The sequence below is a fragment of the Harmonia axyridis genome, chromosome 1, assembly GCF_914767665.1.
Source record: "Harmonia axyridis chromosome 1, icHarAxyr1.1, whole genome shotgun sequence".
NCBI lineage: Eukaryota > Metazoa > Arthropoda > Insecta > Coleoptera > Coccinellidae > Harmonia > Harmonia axyridis.
In genome coordinates, this window is record NC_059501.1 from 66,000,450 (window position 1) to 66,021,158 (window position 20,709).

The 20,709-nt window shown below is 32.7% G+C and overlaps 3 protein-coding genes across 3 annotated transcripts in view; 2 read left to right on the forward strand and 1 right to left on the reverse strand.

Annotated features, from left to right (window-relative positions):
- Positions 1-999: 999 nt before the first annotated feature.
- On the reverse strand, positions 1,000-11,367 carry LOC123670937 (transmembrane emp24 domain-containing protein 3). The gene is made up of 3 exons (XM_045604533.1): positions 11,037-11,367; positions 10,735-10,980; positions 1,000-1,324 (listed from the first exon to the last, which is right to left on the reverse strand). The coding sequence occupies exons 1-3, from the start codon at positions 11,184-11,186 to the stop codon at positions 1,091-1,093; spliced, it is 630 nt and encodes a 209-aa protein (XP_045460489.1). The 5' UTR covers positions 11,187-11,367; the 3' UTR covers positions 1,000-1,090.
- Positions 11,368-11,580: 213 nt separating this feature from the next.
- On the forward strand, positions 11,581-12,758 carry LOC123670936 (transmembrane emp24 domain-containing protein 5-like). Its single transcript, XM_045604532.1, has one exon. The coding sequence runs from the start codon at positions 11,673-11,675 to the stop codon at positions 12,369-12,371; it is 699 nt and encodes a 232-aa protein (XP_045460488.1). The 5' UTR covers positions 11,581-11,672; the 3' UTR covers positions 12,372-12,758.
- A 4,670-nt stretch (positions 12,759-17,428) lies between these two features.
- Positions 17,429-20,709, forward strand: part of LOC123670938 (transferrin-like) — a 29,767-nt gene continuing 26,486 nt past the window's right edge. Inside the window, exon 1 of the mRNA XM_045604534.1 lies at positions 17,429-17,647. Within this exon, the coding sequence (XP_045460490.1) occupies positions 17,572-17,647 (76 nt within the window). The 5' untranslated portion in view covers positions 17,429-17,571. The remainder of the gene's footprint in view (positions 17,648-20,709) is intronic.

A 20,709-nucleotide genomic window follows, 5' to 3' on the forward strand; every position in this document is an offset into this window, starting at 1 on the left:
TCTCCTAGGAATAATCTAATTTTTTATGATTTGTGTACGCATTCCAGAATTTTATTTATATAATTTATTATTAAAATTTTTTTTGTTTTGGGAATAACCATTATCATATCTCAATAATTTTATAATAAAAATTTTTAGTATTGTTATAATTGATTATTTTATAAAAATTGGCAGAAAAAATACTTGTGTTTTATTAATATATCATATCTACATCGTCAAACTATATATTGTTAAATTTTTCAGCTCAAAATGACTTTTTGTGCTTTTGTTCTAGGGTAATATTGAGCTATCATTTTGCCCATTTTTTGAATTTTAAGCGAAGATTGCCAAAAATTATTTTTAAAAAGCAGTATTTTCAAAATATTCGTGAATTCCAATAAAAAATTTGATTTAATTCAGTCTCTGAATTTGAATGGTACTTATCAAAAGGACAAAAATTTAAACTTTAAAGCATCCATTTTTATTTTAATATATAAAATTGTTGTTGTTGAAGTAGCTGTTTCCTTTTATGTCACAGACTTAAGAGTTTCGACTTCAGGTTTGTGCTCAGAAGACTGAATTAAGTATATTGAAGCAAAACTCTACATGCCAAATTAGAGCAAGTGCGGATAAATTCACGTCACTGCTTTTTCATTTTTGAATTTTGGTCACAATTGAATAGGAATCAGCTTGGTTCCTTTTCACAGAATATTTTTTTGTTGTTTGAAATAATGTGATTTTCAAAAGGGGCATCATTTATTATAAATATTTCCTTCAGATTATACAATATTAAATTGAAAAAAAATAAATAACTGGAAAGATCATTTTAAGTATTTATTCCAAATAAATTGAAATACGCAAAACAGCGAAAATTTCGAACTAACTTAAATTTTGTACTAATAAATTGAACTTGATTCACAGGATTGTATTAACTATGAATAAAATATAGTTTAAAATCAATCATTTCTTGATCTGGGAGTTTGGAAACATTGATATCAAACAAAAATAAAAATTCAAACGTCAAAAATAATGAAACATTATATCAAACAAAAATATAATTGTCCTCAAATGAACAACAGTAAAAATTATTTGCCTAATAAGATTACTACAATTACCTCTTAATAACATTTAAGGGTTTTCGTTCTGTAAAGAAATTTTTCAGAATGATTACTTGGCCAACTGAAATCATAATAATAACAAATGTTTGTATTATGGACCACCACAACACCCTTTCATTCATTTCATCTGCTCGTTTCTTTCCTTGAGCCTCTCTCAGTCGGTGATGAGTTTGGAAATCGATAATTGTTGAAAGAGCTTTATGTGTGTCTGCTGCTGAGGATTCCATCTATAACAATAAAAAAAAGTTTATTCTACGCATAAGTGTGAATGTACAGGGTGTCTCAGATTAGATGCTCACTGAAAGCATAACACTTGGAGAAAAAAATCTTCAAGGTCCCCCCGATCATTTTTCGAAATAACGCAGATCGTAGATATCTTGATTCATTACAGAGCGTTTCTGAAAATTGACCGTTTCAAATATTTCGCTATATCTTGGTTTCTGTTCGAGATATTAAAAAAATTCTATAATGGTTTTTTCAGTATTTTTTGTGGTTTATATGATACTCATAACAGATAGATAGAAATTAATGACATGATAATTAATATACTTGAAAAAGTTCATTTGATTTTCGACGAAGATTCACATCTTGAAAACTTTGAAATTTTTATATTTCAAAATAATCTCCCATCTATCAATAATTTCTGGGCCTGACGCTCAGTTGGCAATGCCAATGCTATACCACTTTTTTCTCGTTAGTACCTAATTTCTAAAGGAGCGTGTCAAAATTTCGGAACAGTGGCATAATTTTCGAGTGTATCATGTATCAGTCGCCCCTAACCTCTTCGCCAATAAGGATATGAGCTATATAGAGGAATGTCCTGATTTTTCGACATTTCTTCACAAAAAAGGCATCTTTCTCAAGAGTCGCAAGGACAAACCGTTTTTGAGAAAAATGACTTCAGTGTTATCGAGACACCAATATTTGGCTCACAGTTATGAACACTTTTTATTTGGTTTCCCTTTTTTGCAGCACATGGAATGTGTTTCCTTTGTAAGTACAGGTGTCTGTGAACAAAAGATCTGCATGGTCGCAGTTCCCGGAAGGCTTACCGAAGTACAGGTGTACTGATAACATTGAAGTCATTTTTCTTGAAAACGGTACGCCCCAGCAGTTTTCAAGTTGGAAAAAAGTCCGTAAAACCAGACAATACCCCCGCCACTGGGGCATTTCAGGAACTCAGCAGAAACATGAAAATATTGGAAAATGGAAATTCTCTGAGTACAATATCCTCCAAAATTCAAACAAAAGAACTTTTTATTTCATAAAGTTATCACCTGGACTTTTGAATAACCCTGTATATCTACATGCAAAATTTTAAATCGGTCGGAGCATAGGGTAATAAACATAGATAGAGGTATAAGGATAAGCAATTTTTAAATGTCCCCAACATGGTTAGATTACATTGTTGGATTGTGATATATTTTCAAATCCACAATTTTACTACATCCTTAAGAATGTATAATAATTATATCGAAAGAAATATATTTATTTGAGTGATTCCCAATTAATTATGCAAATTTGAATATTTGGAATCCGATATTTTTCCTAATTGTCGAATTTATAATAAGCAGAATATTTATTATTTTCTGTATCGACCTGCTGAAATCCAAGGTTTGGCAACTTTTGCTCTCCTAGGGGCATCGGTTGTTTCACACTGTTTGGCGCGCTTGAAGTTTGTTTTCTGAAATATTTAGGTATTTATTTTGATATTTTGAGTTAATATGAAACTTTGATTCACTATTAGACATAAGAAGTGCGTTCTTTGTGGAGAAACTCGCGAATTGAGTGAAATATCGTATCACTGAATGTTTTTATTTCCGCGCGCTTCATGTCAAATTAGATAGTTCATGTTGGGGACAAAATTTGCTTACTGAAAATGACATATCTTATTTATTACTCTGAGGGTCGGAGTAATAGTTGTTTTTTTTATATTCTGCTCAAATTTTTCCTGATTTTGGTGGTTCATGTTTGAAGTTAATTCGATTCTGCACATTATAAAACATCGACTGTGTTAATTTCAGAGGGCAGGGGTGGTTAATATTTTTTTGCCGGGGCGGCAAATTACAGGGGGGCGCAAAGTCAGTTAATGAAACAAGACTTTTGGCAACTTTAAAAATTACGACGTCTTTTTACTATGGATTTATTAATAGGACGTCGAACTTTTGAACAATGCAGGACGTTTGTTGATGAAACCGACAAAACGTCGTTTGATAAATTTGACAAGGAGATTTCAAATTGAAAAATACGATTTCATATGAAATTGGAGATATACCTGAGAAGAATAACACAGGCTCCTTCAAAGAAAATTCATATAAATTAGGTAAAGCAGGGCGACGAAATTTTATTTTGCCGGGGCGCCAAAATGAAGACTAGAAATTGTACAAAAATGAAAACGCAAAAATCACGTGTTTTGGCAATTTTTGTTGCTAAAACATTGCCTACAATAATTAAAACTCATGCCAAACTTAGTTAAATTAATTCAGCACTTCAGTGAGCGTTTCGATTTTTATCGGACTGAGTATAACGATCAAGCGTTTTGCACATTAAATTTCCGAGATTAACGGATCAATGGTTGTTTTTAGTACCAGGCCATACAATAATTATGTTAAGCACGAAATTCCCCATTTTCATGACAGTGCAATGCAACAACTATATTTCGAACGAAATTAATTACCGATGTTTTTACAGCAAGCGATGATGACCGATTCAAACTTTAAAATTACATCAAGGTCATAATTCACGAATTCAAGGTACCATAATACGAGTTTTTATAACAATTCCATCATAGGTTGCAGTTGAAGCAGAATCTTTGTAACAATTTCATCATATTGTTTAGATATTCGACTATTCGAGGCGTATATAGCTCAAAAATAATATTTACAGTTAGATAGAATAAAATTTATTTGCTTATGCGAAATTGGCTGACTTATGATGATTTGATAAATAGATCACTTTTATTCATTTATCACTGCTACGTATCATTGTCATTTACAGTAGCTTTTGAAGAGACTGAATGAACAAGCAAATTATTTAGGTACATAGACTCTTGGATTGAATGTAAATTACCATATATTTTTGGGCGGTGGTTCCCCGAATATATCGATCTATCACGAACAGAATCGAATCTGAAAACGGAGATGAGCGCTCAGAAAATATATTAGTCCTCTCGGGATTCTAACCTGTGACCTCTAGACTGCCTACCAACTGCATTACTGATAAGGCCAACACAATGTCTAGGATTATTATTTCTGTCTATTTCATAGTCATTTAAAAAAATAGTCTTTATAAAATAGCAATGAAGAAAGCATTGACGTGAAATCAGAGCTTTTGAGCTCTTCTTCATTAATGCGCCAATTACGCTCTTGTAGGCCACATAACTGTATATAGATAAATATGTGGTCTTTAAGGTTGTAGACTACTTTGCGCTGAAACTGCAATTCCGCTAGATGGAGCTACCCGAAAATTTTTGGTAGATTTGTACCTGACACACCCATTCAATTTGAAGAACCGCCTGTTTGGTATTTATTGCCCCTAATAAAATCTCAACTCTCGATGAAGCCCAGCAAAGAGTAAATTTGTGTTTCTGTAAACTTTAGAAATTCAGTTCAGTTTAGATACAGTGGCGTATCCTAGGGGGGGATAAGGGGGATATATACCCCCAGGAGGAATATCCTTATATATCACAATCTTATTATGAGTAAGCAAAATTCTTTGGAAAACTTCTTCAAAAGAAGGAAAATTTGATTTTTTTTCCTTTATCCCCCCTCCAAGGCTTATGTCTGGGTACGCCACTGTTTAGGTTACTACTACTAAATAAGAAAATCGCTGAAAATATTGTGAAGTTAGAAATGACAATGAACCACTGTCATGGACTTATTTTGAGTATGGATAATAGAAATAGCAATTTATTCCAATTGAGAAAAAATATATGATCATCTCTGGTTGTATGATTTCACAGAGAAAATCAGAAAAATTTGGATATTGAGATTTCTAGAATGTAAAATTCGAAAAGCTTTTGAGTTCTCATTTTATGCGCCTTTGGAGGCCACAACACTGTGTATAGGAATATAAGATATGTGATTTATTAGGTTATTGTTGTCGGTCTCTTTATCTAGATGAGAATTTTTGATATTCTCCTGAAATTCAGAATGATTATTCAAATGATTATTTGACATTTGACACGTATTATAAGTCGTGAAAAAAAATTAGTGAGGGCAATAAGAAAAGAGTAACAGAATAGGAATGAAAAGTTGTATTTTGTTCTGTCTATCGGGTGTCACTTCGGGTTTTTACAGATATATACTTACTTTGCTGCCTAGGCAGGAAAAGTAATACTTTACTGATTGATATGTGTCTGCAAAATTAATATTTGTTGTCAATAATAATATAAAAAATACCACAAATAAATGCACTGTTATTCACACATTTTCCGAATAGCTTACACTAATATTTTTTGTATCATCCATTCGAATATATAGGTACTCATCATATAGAAAATATACTAATTACACAGTTCCTTTTCATAAATGGAATAAGTTATGCCTTCAAAATTGAATTATCTACAAATATCTTTTCTTATATATTCTAAGAAATAACGATTCATAAAGTTCTAGTTTGATTTATAAATTCATTGAAATTGAATATATAGATAGTGAGAAAGGGCTGCAATCATATATTTGTCACGTATAGGACGGCCTGACGGACTGACCAGAATCGAATTTGAGGACGGATTCGTCATCGGTGAGTCAAACACTATCGTTGGAGACCATTCCCGTCACAAAATTCGAAAAGTACGGCCATTGTGGCGAAGTGATATCTCGGAAACTATCAACATTTAAGAAATCTAAAGAAACGAAAAATTTAATGTGTGAATTTTTTCAATTCAATATGTTATGATCCTTCCTTCATCAACGAAGGCATCTATTAACTCGAGAAAAAAATGGATTATTTCAATACTGTTAGAATTTCATATTATTGAAATTCAATTACACAAATGGCGGATTTTTTTTGGATTAAAAGATGTCATTCGCTGATGGAGAAACGGTATATGATGATGAAAAAGAAAAAACGCACATCACTTTACATTGCATTACATAAATTTTTCATTTTTTGTTAACGAAAAAAATTATTTATAAAAAAATTTTGCAATTTCTTAAACTTTTATGACATGAAATTTTCAAGGAGGTATGTATACAAGAATGGCTTCACGAAGCGAAAAATGTTTACTATAAATTTTTTCAAGTTAATATTAATGAAGGAAGTACGAGAAAATTTTCTTAATCAAGAATTGCCTATTTTTAGGGTTAAATTAAATGACAAATATTGTAGATAGAGTTTCGGGAATAAGGAGTTTTTCAAAAGAATTTTTTTTTTTTGAGAATTTTTTTTCAGATTTCTCAAATATTGATAATTTTCCATATTTCGGCAAAAATCCAGATACCTTTTTTTCATCTTAATTTCTTTATGTCTTTTGAAATTTTCTTTATGATACTAAGCGCTCAAAATGTACTTCTCCAGACATCATTACGAATAAAATCAGCTAGCATATATATTTTAGGAACAGTATCGTTTGTAATTCTAACAATGATTTCATAACAAGTTTTCTACGTATCCCTATTCTTCAGTGCAATATTGTCATAAACTAGTAATGTACACAATTTTAGCCAATCAGAGAAACCCTACCCTCGTAAATCATAAAAGTGTCATTCATCTCGAGCCATAAAATACAGTCCAAGATTCTATTGGCGTTCATGTTGCAAAAAGGCGTAAACCTTTGGGAGGCGTTCCAAAAAGCATAATTCTATTTGAAAAACATCTACAATTAGAGCAAATCAAGCAATTTTTAAAAAATGTTTGCACCAATTCAAAACACATAATATCACTGAACATTTGTGGATGAGTTACTTCAAATGAGAAGTCTCTCTAAAGCTGAATAGTCATTTAAAGAAAGTGTTTAATTTCAAAGTTCAATTTTCGGAATACTATCGATTTTTTTTTGAAAATCGAGACGAGATCTTCAAGTTCACTATCACGTCATTGTTCGCTCAAAAAATGAAATGAATCCGACCTGTACTTTGGAATTGGAATGCACTGAAATTAGCACTGAAATAGCAGTGGTATGAACAAGGTATTGAACACCCTTAAGGGTGCAATTGCTCCTGCTTCCGAGTCTACCGAAGCTAGAGTGGAAGCATAATGATCACTTTTAAAATCTTCCTGAATAGGTTTGGTTTTGTGTCTGTCTGTCGGTATGTGCGCGCGCATATCCTTGTAAAAGGCTAAACTTCTACAATTCTTATCCCATTTTAATGAAATTTAGTGCAGGCATTCAGTTTGGGCCGCGATTGTTGCCATACAAAATTCAGCTTTCCCAGATTAAAATTTGGACGTTAAGATTGCGCAACAGTGAAATTTCGGCCTTATCAGATATACCGTACTGGGTGAGCCAAATTGGAGCCCTTTCAAGGGGAAGCCCTATCTCTTTAAAAGATAAACGAAAACTTGTCTGTGTCTGAAGGCCGATTTTCATGAGAAACTCATTGGCAAAAACCACAACAAAAAAGTTCATTTTCGAAATAATGCTGTAACTTTTTTCTCTATTGTAGTATCGTAATGAGTTCATTACAGTACTAAAAACAGTGCTGTAATGAACTCATTACAGCATTACTCCGTAGTATATTAAGCCTTTTTCGGGCCTATACTCCTGATTCTAATGGTCTGTCCCTGCTCGAAATGAGTATATTATTATTTTTCACGCTTGAAAGCATGCAATTCAACAGAACTATCTCCCCTGAAATATTGAAATGTCAGTCTGACCAACATAATTCAAATTTCATCTGTTTGACGTGACGTTACTCAAATTAAGAAGGACAGTGTCTATAACAGTTATAAGTCATTCTTTTTTTCATACACTTTATGTTTTATTGTTTGTAAAAAGGCATAGTGATAGTGTGTTAATTAAAAAAAAGTAACCCGACTTACAAGAATAATACAAATTCTTCGTAATTTTTTTCATTTGTAATTCAATTAAAGGCATTTCAAGATAAAAAAGCACCAACGTTTATTGACCACGAAAAAGATAAGAAAAAACGTTGAGGAATAACTCTTATCACGTTGATTAAATAGGGAACGTTTGTTTTAGGATAATTAAACCTGTGGAGATTATTACTATAATATTTCAATTTCTACTAATGGAAAAGAGTCATCACCTGAAAATAAATATACAATTATACAAGCAACAAAACATAGAGTAAAATTAGAAAAAAAAGTTCTAGTCACTTGAGTTATGTTAAAGAGATAGAAATTCAGTTGGTCGATCTGCATTTTTGATATTTCACGAGAAAAAGGTTCAAAATAGGACTGAAGACATGCGCATTTCAAGCATCGACTGTCAGATTCAGATATACAAGAAAAAGGTCAAGTGTCATACATGGTTTGTGTTTATATAATTTCTGAATTATATTTCAGTAAGCTCAACTATGTTTAACAATGCTCAAACCAAACCAAAATAAATCAAACGCTTGAGCAGAATCCCAGCTCATAATTGATCCAATGTTAAAGTTTTCATTGAAATTTACGTTTCAAATATACGATATGATATGTTACGGATCAAATTAGTGACCACTGTTCAATGCAATGACCTAGTAAAATGCTTAAATAACATTAAAACCGAATTATCGCTCAGATAAAACGTCATGTTGAGCGACTTCCTGTAACCTGAAATTATAATCAGGACCTTGGCAGAATGTATATTCTACAAAAAGATGTCACTTTACACACAGCAAAAGAATCGTTAAATATAGTGTTGTAAAGGAAAATTCTCACAATATACGTAGTCAAAAATAGGTGTTCAGGATTGTGGAATCTAACATCACAGTATTATCAACACTGGCGTAATTAGAGTTGACTAATGGGGGTGGTTACACCCACTTCGAAAGAGTTAAAATTTTTTATAATTTTTTTTTAATTTGTTACTTTCAATTTTTTTAACATTATAAGCAACTCATACGGGGTGTTACCAAATACGTCTGAATGTTTTTAGGGGTTAATTTTTGTAGACAAAAAAAAGGGGGTTCAAAAAAATTGTGAATCAGAATATGCTTATGTAGGGATTATCCGAGTCTACCAATACTACTAATAATTCCCATTAGATTCCAATGTAATTTGATATGGGTGTTCAATTTGGGCCCCCTATATGATGCCATACTAAATTCAGCATTTCCAGATGAAGCGTGCGCGTTGGGCATGCGCAAAGGCGAAATTACAGGGATTTCCTAATTTCGCGTTCCACAGATTTGAAGTTGATATTCACCTCATTCTGATAGGAAGTGGTTGTAGAAAAATTTCTGCTTTTTCGAAAGCGCGTCTTGGTCATGCGTAAACGTGAAATATTCGTGACTTTATTTCGCGTTCTACTAGGTCTACCAGTTAATTTAGCGTAAGTATTCAGGTTGAGGCAGGTTCCATAAGAATTTCAGTCTTTTTTGAATATACGTTGTGCGTTGCGGATGGGTAAATCAATAAATTTGTATATAGATAGAAGATAATATTGTAGAGCGCTGACTTAACAAGAAGGAACAACAAAGAAACATACTGCCCACCCATTAAGGTTTTGTTTAAACTTATTGGATGTACAGACAGATGGTTTCTACTGCTTGATTATACAGTGGCCCATATAAAAGAGTCCATCCGAATATTTCCGCGAGGACCAGTTTTTCTTGGAAAAGCAGGACAATATTCATTGAAAGAAGAACATATTGTGATTGAAAATTGGTTGGTGTACAATCATTCCCTTCAGTTTTAAATGACAATAATTTGAAAGTGTTTATAGTTAATAAGATTCCTACTGGTTGAAAACAGTAATAGTGCTTTTGTTCATAATTTTCCCATACATTCTGTAACTTTCAGGGGCTATTTCATACATGTTAACATTATCCTAAGGCAAAGATCTAGAGAAGTATAGTATATCCAAAGTCACTTGGAGGAAGCCAGAATATTTAGATTATACAAGGGTAGTCCAAGTTTCCAGAAATTTCTTTGGGGTCAGTGAATTTATTGCCTTACAATACTTTCAAATAAACCCCGGTATTTAGCGGATCGCGGTATCCACTTCAAAGGTACATCTGGCCAAGCGTTTTTATGGACTAGTTCAAGTGACTTTGAATATGCTATACTACAATTTTTAAATAACCCTGTCAATATCATCATTTTGATCTTGTTATGTTACATGTTATTTTTTCTGATGAGTGTCCTGATCAAAAGTACTCTAAAATTATACCCAAAATTGAAAGTAGGTAGATGAATATTTCTCTTTACCCAATGAGCTCAATAAAAAAAAAATGTAAGCTCCTTCTCTATTATTCTTGTTCATTCGCAGATTATTGAATCTTGTAGATGCAATAAATATAATACAAGTACAAATTCTCTTTCAATAAGAATGTTTCTTATAAGATTACTTCAATTTCATTGTGCTTCCAATAATTGAAATGCTGAGTCAACAGCAAAGAGTATAACATTGCCTATTTATAATAAGTAGTAACTATTCAAAAGAATTTTTGGTTTTAATTTTCAATTCTTCTTATAGAAATTATAAATTTAATAATAAGCACTAATATATACAATTGATTTTGCTCACCTTAGTTAAGGCTGTAATATGTTCCCCAAGACCAGGTAATGGTTCTTCTTCTCCGATTTGGAAGTCCATATAAACTATTTTGTGCGAAATAGTAGAAAATTCGTTGCTGAAGCAAACAACGTATACCCCTGTCACCTGAGCGGTAAAGGTATGAGAATCAAATTGTGATTTGACTTGGTTATAAATAATTTTCTTTCTAGGATCTTCTAAGGTAACATCTACATCGTACTGGCCTCCTGTTACCACCTATAATCCGGAAAAATTATCAATATAAAAGAGGATTTCAATGTTTAAGTAGATACCTGATACTCTAATGTAGCTGTTGTATTTTTGTGTATTTCTTCGTGAAAACATTCTTTAGCATTATCGGCTAATTCAAACGTCAATTCGGTTGAAAATACTCGAAAAATACACATTAACAATATGAACACTGAAATATAATTGATAAACATTTTGAGGGCTCAAATAAAATTTTCAGTCCAATTAACGCCGGAACAGTTTCACCTTCATATATGCCACATTTCTACGTATATCCATTAAATGTTATTACATTTTCATATTCCGAATCTCCGGATTTATGACAATCCCTGACAGCTTATTGTATAACCTATAACGTGGCCGGAAGTCTTATCAAAGATGAACCGCGGTAAATTCAAATAAGGCAAGAACGAGATTTTAATTGTTTTTCTTTACTACAAGAAAAGTGGAGGAAGGAGTAAGAAAATGAAAAAAACATATTAAGATTTCAGGAATAGTTTTAAGATTTGTGGAGAAAAACGAGATGATTGAAATATATGGTAAATTTTAAGAAGAAGAAGAAGAATCGTTTAATGTCAAAAATCGAACATTAACCAACAAAAAAGATGATTAGTTGATATAGAAATGATCAATTTCAAATTATGTAGATAGCAGGGGCAGTTTATCAGTATTCCTCAAAAATGAAGTGTTTGGTATTTTTTTTACTTTGTTGCTTCAAAATCGTATTCAGTAATGAAAGAGAATTAACAATAAGCATTGATCCCGGAAGAGAGGATTGCTATTTCCATGCAGCAAAAACAGGAGACGTTATTGATATAGAATATCAAGTTTTGGATGGTGGTCACGGAGATTTGGATATTATATTCCATCTAGTAGATCCAAATGGCAGAATATTAGTTGCTGATTACAAGAAACCTGAAAATAATCATCGAGTAGATGCTGTGATTGATGGAGATTATAAATTGTGCTTTGACAACACCTTTAGTTCATTCAACACCAAAACAGTGTTTTTCGAGCTCATTATAGAAAATGAAGATAATATAGGATTGGGAAAAGATAATATTAAGTTTCATGATTTAAATACCGACCAGTATGATGTAACCATTGATGATGTCCAGGAAAGAATTGATACAGTTCGCACAAATTTGAATAAAATCAGGCACTATCAAGATCAATTTAAATCTTTGGAAGTGAGAGACAGAAATGTAATAGAAGAAGTTTTTTTCTTTGTGAATGCATACTCAATTATACAGCTGTCTATAATGCTTTTTGTTGGGTTTGTACAAGTTATCATGATCAAAAGCTTATTTGAAGATTCATCTAAAGCACATATTTTATGGAAAAGAATTGCAATATATTTGTTTGTGAAAGATGTTTGAGCAATATTATATAATGTGATCATGGGTGGATTGTTGCAAGTTTTTATGATTTTTTTTACTTAAATCAATCACAATTATGTGCCAGTATCAGAGAACTGTATTCATTATCTTATTTGACTGAAAAAAGATGTGATTGAATAATTCTAAAACCAAAGGGTAAAGGGTGTTTAATTTGTGTTTGTTTTGGATATTAAATACCATTTCTACTATCTATAATTCTATACTATTGTCTATTATCCTAAACTTCTTTTTTTCATTTCATGTATTATTTATGTATAAGAGTAGAAAAACTGGAATTCTTCATTTCTTTGAGTTGTGTCATGTGTGTACTTAAGATGATTGCTTTATTTATTTGGTTGTGATTAAAATTGACAGATAAGACTTAAACCATTGGATTCATTTGGTTTTCTCAAGAAACCATATTAATAGTTTTTTAAGGAAAACATTTACCTCTTAATCTATGATGGAAGAAAAAGCAATATATTTGGACTTTATTTCCTGTGATGTTAAATATAAATTTTCCTCAGGAAAATTGAATAACTCAGTACATTGTTTATTGAATTTTATCGATAGCAATGCTTTCCATAGCATTTCCTTTGGAAAAAAAAAATTAAAGGTCATGATGTTAACTCCTGTTTTGCGTTTATACATTTTATCGGTTTACACTAAAAAATAAGTAAAAACCTCCACCAATTGGTGTCCTATCACGTTTAGTACGGTATTCACTCATAGATGGCAGTAGTAGTTTCATTTGAATCCATAGACCTATAATAACATAATTATAGGTCTATGTTTGAATCGGCTCCTTTTACACGAACTAAATTATCATTATTAATAAGTATTATCCCTAATTTTATTAATTTAAATCACAGGGATATTCTTTTCAAAGCTGTGTCATAGAAATAACACCTATGCACCATTTCAATCATGGAATTTTTTAAAATCTTTTTCATCTTTCTAATTTAACAAATAATCTGTTCACGGCTGATCTTTTTGTCTGTTTGTCTCTTCTAACGAAATTTCAAACGTTATAGGCACCTAATAAAGGTTCATTGTTCAGAATTATCTAATCCATATTCATCTGTTTTAAAATGCTAATTGTAGGGTAAATGCACTGGTTCTCGACCAGTTAACAGAATCATCGATTTCGAGCACGATTTTCTCATACATAAACTTATCAAATTTTAATGGTGTTGGTGTTCATCGATTCTTTGGCGAGTTTTAAATGATTTGTCATATAATTTTTAGCGTTCTTTCCGCATTCAACCTTTGAAATGTGAAAACATATAGAAAATCTCAATAACCTTCGGTTCTCGACCACGCCGCAGAGTTCTCGACCATTTTTGTGTTAGTTTTCGACCACTAATAATAGTGGCCGCTCCATTTAAAAATTTTATAAAAAACTTTAGATAGAGATGAGTGATTAGTACTTACTTTCGTACCGTACCATCGACATCACTACCTATCACTCAGATGGGTTTCAGATGAGGTTATCAAGTAAGAAACACTCGGAACGTAAAAAAAAATTATTTTGCAAAAGTTTCCACTTTCTATAAATATTTCAAAATAGCAACTCATACAACATTATTTGGTTATTTTGCTCTTAATATCTATTTAGAAACTAATGAGTAAATAAAATATAAAACACCGACCACCAGTGGTCGAGAATTAAGTACAATCAAATTGGTTCTCGACCGCGAATGAATAAAGGGTAGAAATAAGTGTTTCAACGTTAATTCGGTGGTCGCAAACTAATATTCAGAAAGTAGATATATAAATGAATCAGGGTATCGAAAAAAAACGAAATTGATCCAACAGAAATATATCGGTTGAAATAAATAATTATTGAAGTAACATATTGGTTCTCGACCACTTTGGTCGAGAAATAAAAGATACAAATTTTCCAATACCAGTTCGCAACCGCCGAAAATTGAACGAAAAAAATATACATTTATTTGATTCTTGATTGAAATACACTCAAAAATATATCTTATAGTTGATATGGAACAAAATATACACACATAATTCATTCAAAATAAGAAATAATTACTATTTTCTGGTCATATATCACAAAGCACTTTTCTAAGAGAGGACGAGAAAGAACCCTTTTCTATGATAGACGATTATAAACTAATTTTTAGCGCGAAAACTTTGACCTATACCACTACTATGCAAACTATCTTGGAAGGGTAGAATGGTCGAGAACACGTACCGCGAAAATATTTTGCACTACATGATATATTTTTATTATTATTTTATCTCAAATCACGGAATGGTCGAGAACCAGTGCCGGTCGGCTAACGAGTGCATTTACCCTATAACGCTTAAATGAAAGATTTAGACTTGGTAAAAAAAATGTATAAATAAAAAAAATAAAATAAATGTATAAAATTTTCTACAATTGCTGTATATACATTTTTGTTGTAAAATCAATAGATTTGGCGTGGGATCATCGCAAAGTATACCTAGCTACTTCAATATGCGTTTTGACAAAAAAAACTCATGTAACCTGGTGATGGGCTCGAAATTAATGTTGCTTCTGTTGGTGGTAGCGTTGCAGTATTGAATAAGTTTGATTTTTTTTACAACCGAAATGTCGCACTTGAATTTTGGCGCCCTAGGCGACCGCCTACCCCCATAGCGACGGCCCCGCGCCCCTACAATTTGGCGCCCCGGCAAAATGTCCAGTATGAGGGTCCCTTAGAATAGATTATTAATGTTCTAAGGAGGGTCCTATAGCGGCGGCCTAGAATCACTACTTTGGTCAGTGGAAAGACGTTCTTTCACTGCAACTACCCCAAAGTGAGGCCCTTATAACCTCTAATAAGCTAGTGAGCAGTCTCACAAACAGGGGTGGATCCAGACGATGTTTGAGGGGGGGCATAGAAAGTCACGGCTCATATAGGTTAGCAAAATAGCGAAAATTTTTGTTGGTACGTACTGGGTCAAAGTGTTTTTTTATAGAAAGATGGATTTTAGTAAATCATTTCATATTCAGTTTCCAAAATTTTTGAAGGACAAAAACAAGTTAAAAAAAAAATTCATAAATATATGTGAATTCATTTCATAAGCCAACTCAGGCGCAAGAAAGTATAAGGTGTAGTAAAAAGAAAACCATTATTTTTGCATGAAGAACAAGGCTTCAATAACCATAGTTAAAATGATCCGATTTGGGTCAAATATGCGCTGTTTCGTTCGATAACTACAGTTCCAAGTTAACAATTGTGACTTAGGGGAACAGTTTTTCGTAGATAATTCCCTGTCAATCTCACTAAACACACAGCAAAACCTTCCTGACCGTTTCCGGAGGCTCACCGCGTTTCGACCACGACCGTTTGTGCTTGACGTTGTCATAAATGATCCACTTTCCATCACCAAGCGTTTCAAAAATGGGGCGATTTTGTTTCGATTCTGCAGTGATTCGCAGTGGAAAATCGGTCCATGCGGTTTTTTGCGTTAGCTCGTGTGGTGTCTGTACATCTAGCATCTTCTTGAGATCAGCCTTATGCAAATAGTGTTCCAAACGGTTTATTGTGCACTCTTAAGCTCTTGAGCAATCGAAACAGGACTCGTCATGTCCATACTTTTAGCGATATTTTCTACAATTGGCCTCATGGCCGCCGCCAGACATTTTAGCACCCCGGCGAAATAAAATTTCACCGCCCTGTTTTGGCTAATTTATCTGAATTTTCATTGAAGGAGCCTCTGTTATTCCTCGCAGACATTTTTCCAATTTTATATGAAATCGTATTTTTCAACTCATAATCAGCTTGTCAAATTTATCAGAACATTGCATTGTTTTTAAGCATGACGATATTTTTATAAATCTAGAGCAAAAAAAACTACGTAATTCTCAAAGGTGCAAAAAGTCTTGTTTTATTAACTTTGCGCCCCTACGATTTGGCGCCCCGGCAAAATGTCCGGTATGCCGCTCCTGGCAGCGGCCCTGATTGGCCTTCCAGTGCGTGGTGGATCTTTGACATCGAAATTACCGGAACGGATTCGACGAAACCAAAATTGCACGTGATTGGCTATCACAGTATCAGGTCCAAAAACACTATTTACATTTTCAGCCGCCTGGCTGGTATTTTTGTCTTCATCTAAGAAAAACTATAAAATATAGCGTATTTCCTTTTTGCTAGAGTCCATCTTTGTGGCGCGCTCACTCTTAACAGAGTTTTTATTTATTTATTATTATTTATTTTTGTCTTTATCTAAGAATTACTATAAAATATAGCGTATTTCCTTTTTGCTAGAGTCCATCTTTGTGGCGCGCTCAAACTTAACTGAGTCAACATCACAAAAATGTCAGAATGTTATTGTAGTGCGAAATCTCATCTTTGTAATGCCTTATGGTGAAACCCGATCGCGAGATACAGATAACTAAAGCCATCTTTCTATAAAATAATGAATTCCTTTCTACTACACCTATTAAATCAAAACATTTGATCAAATTTTTAAATTTTAATAACAAATTCTAGTCTCCTAATTTTTTGACTAGCTTATCTCTGTAAAATATTTTCAACATTAAGACTGCTGCGAATGGTTCTATGTAAATGCATTAATGCCAATACATTCAACTTGTCTTCAACCATTCTAGATCATATCCAATCTTTCACCCTTGTGAGTGCCCACGCATATTTTTCGATTTTTCAGGATACATTTTTATATTTATGAGGTCCGCGAGGGGGGGGGCATCTCCCCTGCTCACAAAGGCCTAAAAGAGTTGGAATAGATGACAGAAACATATCAACATTAACAAATTCAATCGAGACGAATTAGACGATCTTCTACCGCGTTTGTAACACCAACTCAGTCCAAGGAAACTCCGAACCAATTAAAGATGTTCAAACATAAATAACTCATGAATAGTCAGTTATATGGAAATCACCGCGTATTCCAAAACTGTTCACCTCGAAACCAAATTCCCATCAGTTTATGCTAATTGTATACCTTCTCAATAAAAGAAAGAAGGCGTCATCGCAAGCTACCGGCGACTTGTCTGTCACCACTCATGGGTAGGTACAGTGGGAAATCCATACGAAACCTGAAATATCGCATTGCTGATCAAGAAACGAAGACTAGATACATAGGTCGTCCTTCGTACATTAATGGGATAATATGCAAGAGCAGATAAGCCGTGAAAAACAGACTGACCGGTGGGCTGCTTCAGTTGTGTTTCGTTCGAATAAGCATCATCATGTTTGTCAAAATCGGAATCGCATCGTTCATCGTCACAACTCTGTTCTTCGTCTCGGCCGTTTCTGCGGAGAAATGTAAGTTTGAATGATTGTTTTTATCTGTTACGCACACTATTGTTTACTACGCTGTATATGAATGTGCTCATGAATATTTCATTCTTTCGGAAACGTGATCTGAGAATCGTGCTATCTAGGTACCATTTCGTGTTTTTCTTTTGGTAGTAGTGTTGTTGAGATGATCTGTAAAGATTCATTTTGATTCTAAATACTCTTAACTGTAATTTATTGATTTTAGATAAAATATTAGACGTTATTTAATAATGATTGTTTCATTCATTATTTAAACGTAACTCAAGAATTAACATACACGATATCATGAAAAACTTCCATTAAATATGCGACAAATTAAATATGCTGTAAATGTGACTTCACCTAAGTTTTCTTTTACATACCTACACAGTATTTTTCGAATTTCGATGATAAATATTCAACAATAAACGCAGTATTATCGTATATTGATTCGATTTAATTATTTCTAAATGAACGATTGACAAAATAGATCATTAATTAAACATTGGTTAAAAACATTGTTTATTAGGTATGTTCAGGGTGATGCCTTTATTTTGATAACTCCAATTTTCTCGAAAACGGACTAATATTTTTTATTTAAATAATGATTTTCCCCGCTCTTTAGTAGCTGCTTATTTGGAAGAAATTGGTGATGTTTAGCCATTCTTAGGATAGGTTTTTTTTTTCTCATATTGTTTTTTGGCAATTTCTTGTTCTTAATATTATGTTGGTATTTTAGAGTTATATTTTCCTGTTAGTAATTTTCTAATAAAGGCTTATTTTTATTCTTTTGAGAGCGTTTTACAACTCAATATTGACTTGAGATGCGCGTAAAAGTCGACAATAAAAATTAAAACGCCTGGCGTCCGGCGTCCCAGTAACATAATTTTTTTATTGAATCACTCGAATGTTAAATCCTTTCCACTAATTCGGAGGTACAAATTAAGTTGACAGATTCTTCGGTTAATTTTTAGAAAAAAAGTCCCGTAAATATGAGCCCGCAAACGTTTTGTTTTCGAAATACAGGTTGTTAAAGTTGTTTTCTCATAGCACCTTCCTTCCACAAAATATTTACCTCAAATTTGGCAAGATACATATTCAAATTTAGTGTTTTCATCATGTGATATTTTGTCTGTAACAGTGTCCGCTTGTTTTCTCCAGATTTTTTTTTGTGGAACATTAGTAGTTTAGTAGAATGTAAACAAAAACTTTGGTCCAGTATTACACTTTTTAGTTTTTTGTAGTTTTGTCGTATCTCGATTTATCGAATTTATCAGAATCCGGTTTGTATACCATTATTTTTCAAGATGCTCCACAGAAAGTAGGTAATCGGGAATGGGTCCATTAGTTCCTATTCATTCCAAACGTTATGCAATGCCACTAAAATTTAAGCTATGTTTATAATTTTCCGTTCTTTCAAAATATATTATAAACAGAGCAAAGCTTTATTAATTTATTTATTATTTATTAAAATAATTTTTGACATTTCTTATGTCAATTCTGTTTAGTAGGTTATACTATTCAATCATGGAAAGATACACGCTTCAACAAATTGTTTCATCAAAATCAATGCTGAATACTTAGTTTTAAAAACTAACGGACATTATTAGTTAATCGACTTACCATTGTATGATTCCAATCGCAAAAGCCTTTGAATGACAGATGATTCCAATGATAACAAATCATACCAAGTACCTAGAGATATTACGTGTATATGTATATAAAATAACAATTTCAAGCTTTATGAAAAATATCGTGTTGATCGCGTTAGTACAAAAAATTCAAACAGAATATCGAAAAAATAGTGCTTACAGATCCTACCTAGTTGAAATTTTGCGAGTAGATGAATAATAACAAATTCAAGTTCAATGCGAAATTTCATGATAATCGTCTCCCCAGAACTTTAGAAAAAAATTACTCATCATCTAGGTAAACTAATTTATTAGGTCCCAATGATTGAGAAAGCGTTCAGAGACTTGGGAACGAGAGAAAACAATTAACCATGTGCAAAGTTTGCACTAAGTTAATGACATTCGATGACAAAGTTATTACAGTTCACGTTTTTGTTAATTGAAAGAGCACCTGAACAAAGAAAACATGGGTACCAATGTACCATCTGCAATGAAGAAGCAGAACTGGTTTGGAGTATGAGCTCTTCGCAGAATTTGTTGATCCGTTTGAGTATTTTTTGAGAACTAATTGAATGCGTAGGCTTTTAGTATGCTAATAACATTTTACATTTATTGTATTTCTCTGAAAGGTTAAGAATACTTTTTTATAAGATAAGGTAGGGATTTTCCTGATGAGTAGATCTCATGAAGTTCGGTCTGTTTATAAAGGGTTTTCCAATAAGATGTTTAATTTACATATTAAAAAAAAAGAGTATATTTTGAGAGAAATCAATGGATGATTATTTTATTTTAAATGAGAGAGTATGCCATTAACGATGGAAAACGATATCAGCAGGGCCGGCGCGAGCAATTTTGGAGAATTTTTGGCGCCCCTGTTGATCAATAAACATCCCCCCTCCCCAACAAAAAACATCACCTGCCTCGATGATAATTCGCCATTTTTGATTTCTCTAGCGATTTTGATAATCGTTTCTTTCTAAGATCGTTTCCACTGGGTTTTTTTTTCGGACATTTTTACCTACAATAAATTCCTGGATTTCTTTGACGCCGATCAACAATGCGTAAGTAATATATCTGATTCTCACATTCACAATCGATCTCGATTACCTATCGCACCACAAGATACAGAGGGCGGTAAGGCATGCAAAGCTTCGAAAACTAAATGGGATTAAAAACATATGTTCCGCTGAAAACATTTAATTTAGCATTTATCAGTAACTAGTTTCGAATTCAGAATCGTATGAATTTTCCATATGTTGAATGCGTAAACAACTTCCACGTATTTCGAAGTGTTGTTTTTTCGTCTTTGTGAAATACATTCCATCCCTCATTCAATTAGGGTAATAGGCAATGCTGCTTATATTGGTTGGGTGTTATTTATTGAACAGGGGGCTTAGTAAAGACGCTGTGGAGATTTAATTGCAGGGAATCTTGATA

What these genes read in the sequence shown, in the direction of transcription:
- LOC123670936 (XM_045604532.1), top strand. Translation starts at nt 11,673, where the DNA reads ATGAAGTGTTTGGTATTTTTTTTACTTTGTTGCTTCAAAATCGTATTC.
- LOC123670937 (XM_045604533.1), bottom strand. Translation starts at nt 11,186, where the DNA reads ATGTTTATCAATTATATTTCAGTGTTCATATTGTTAATGTGTATTTTT. An exon ending in CAGCTACATTAGAGTATCAG is followed by an intron (nt 10,981 to 11,036) that starts GTATCTACTTAA and finishes TCCGGATTATAG; the next exon opens with GTGGTAACAGGAGGCCAGTA. An exon ending in ATATTACAGCCTTAACTAAG is followed by an intron (nt 1,325 to 10,734) that starts GTGAGCAAAATC and finishes TTATTGTTATAG; the next exon opens with ATGGAATCCTCAGCAGCAGA.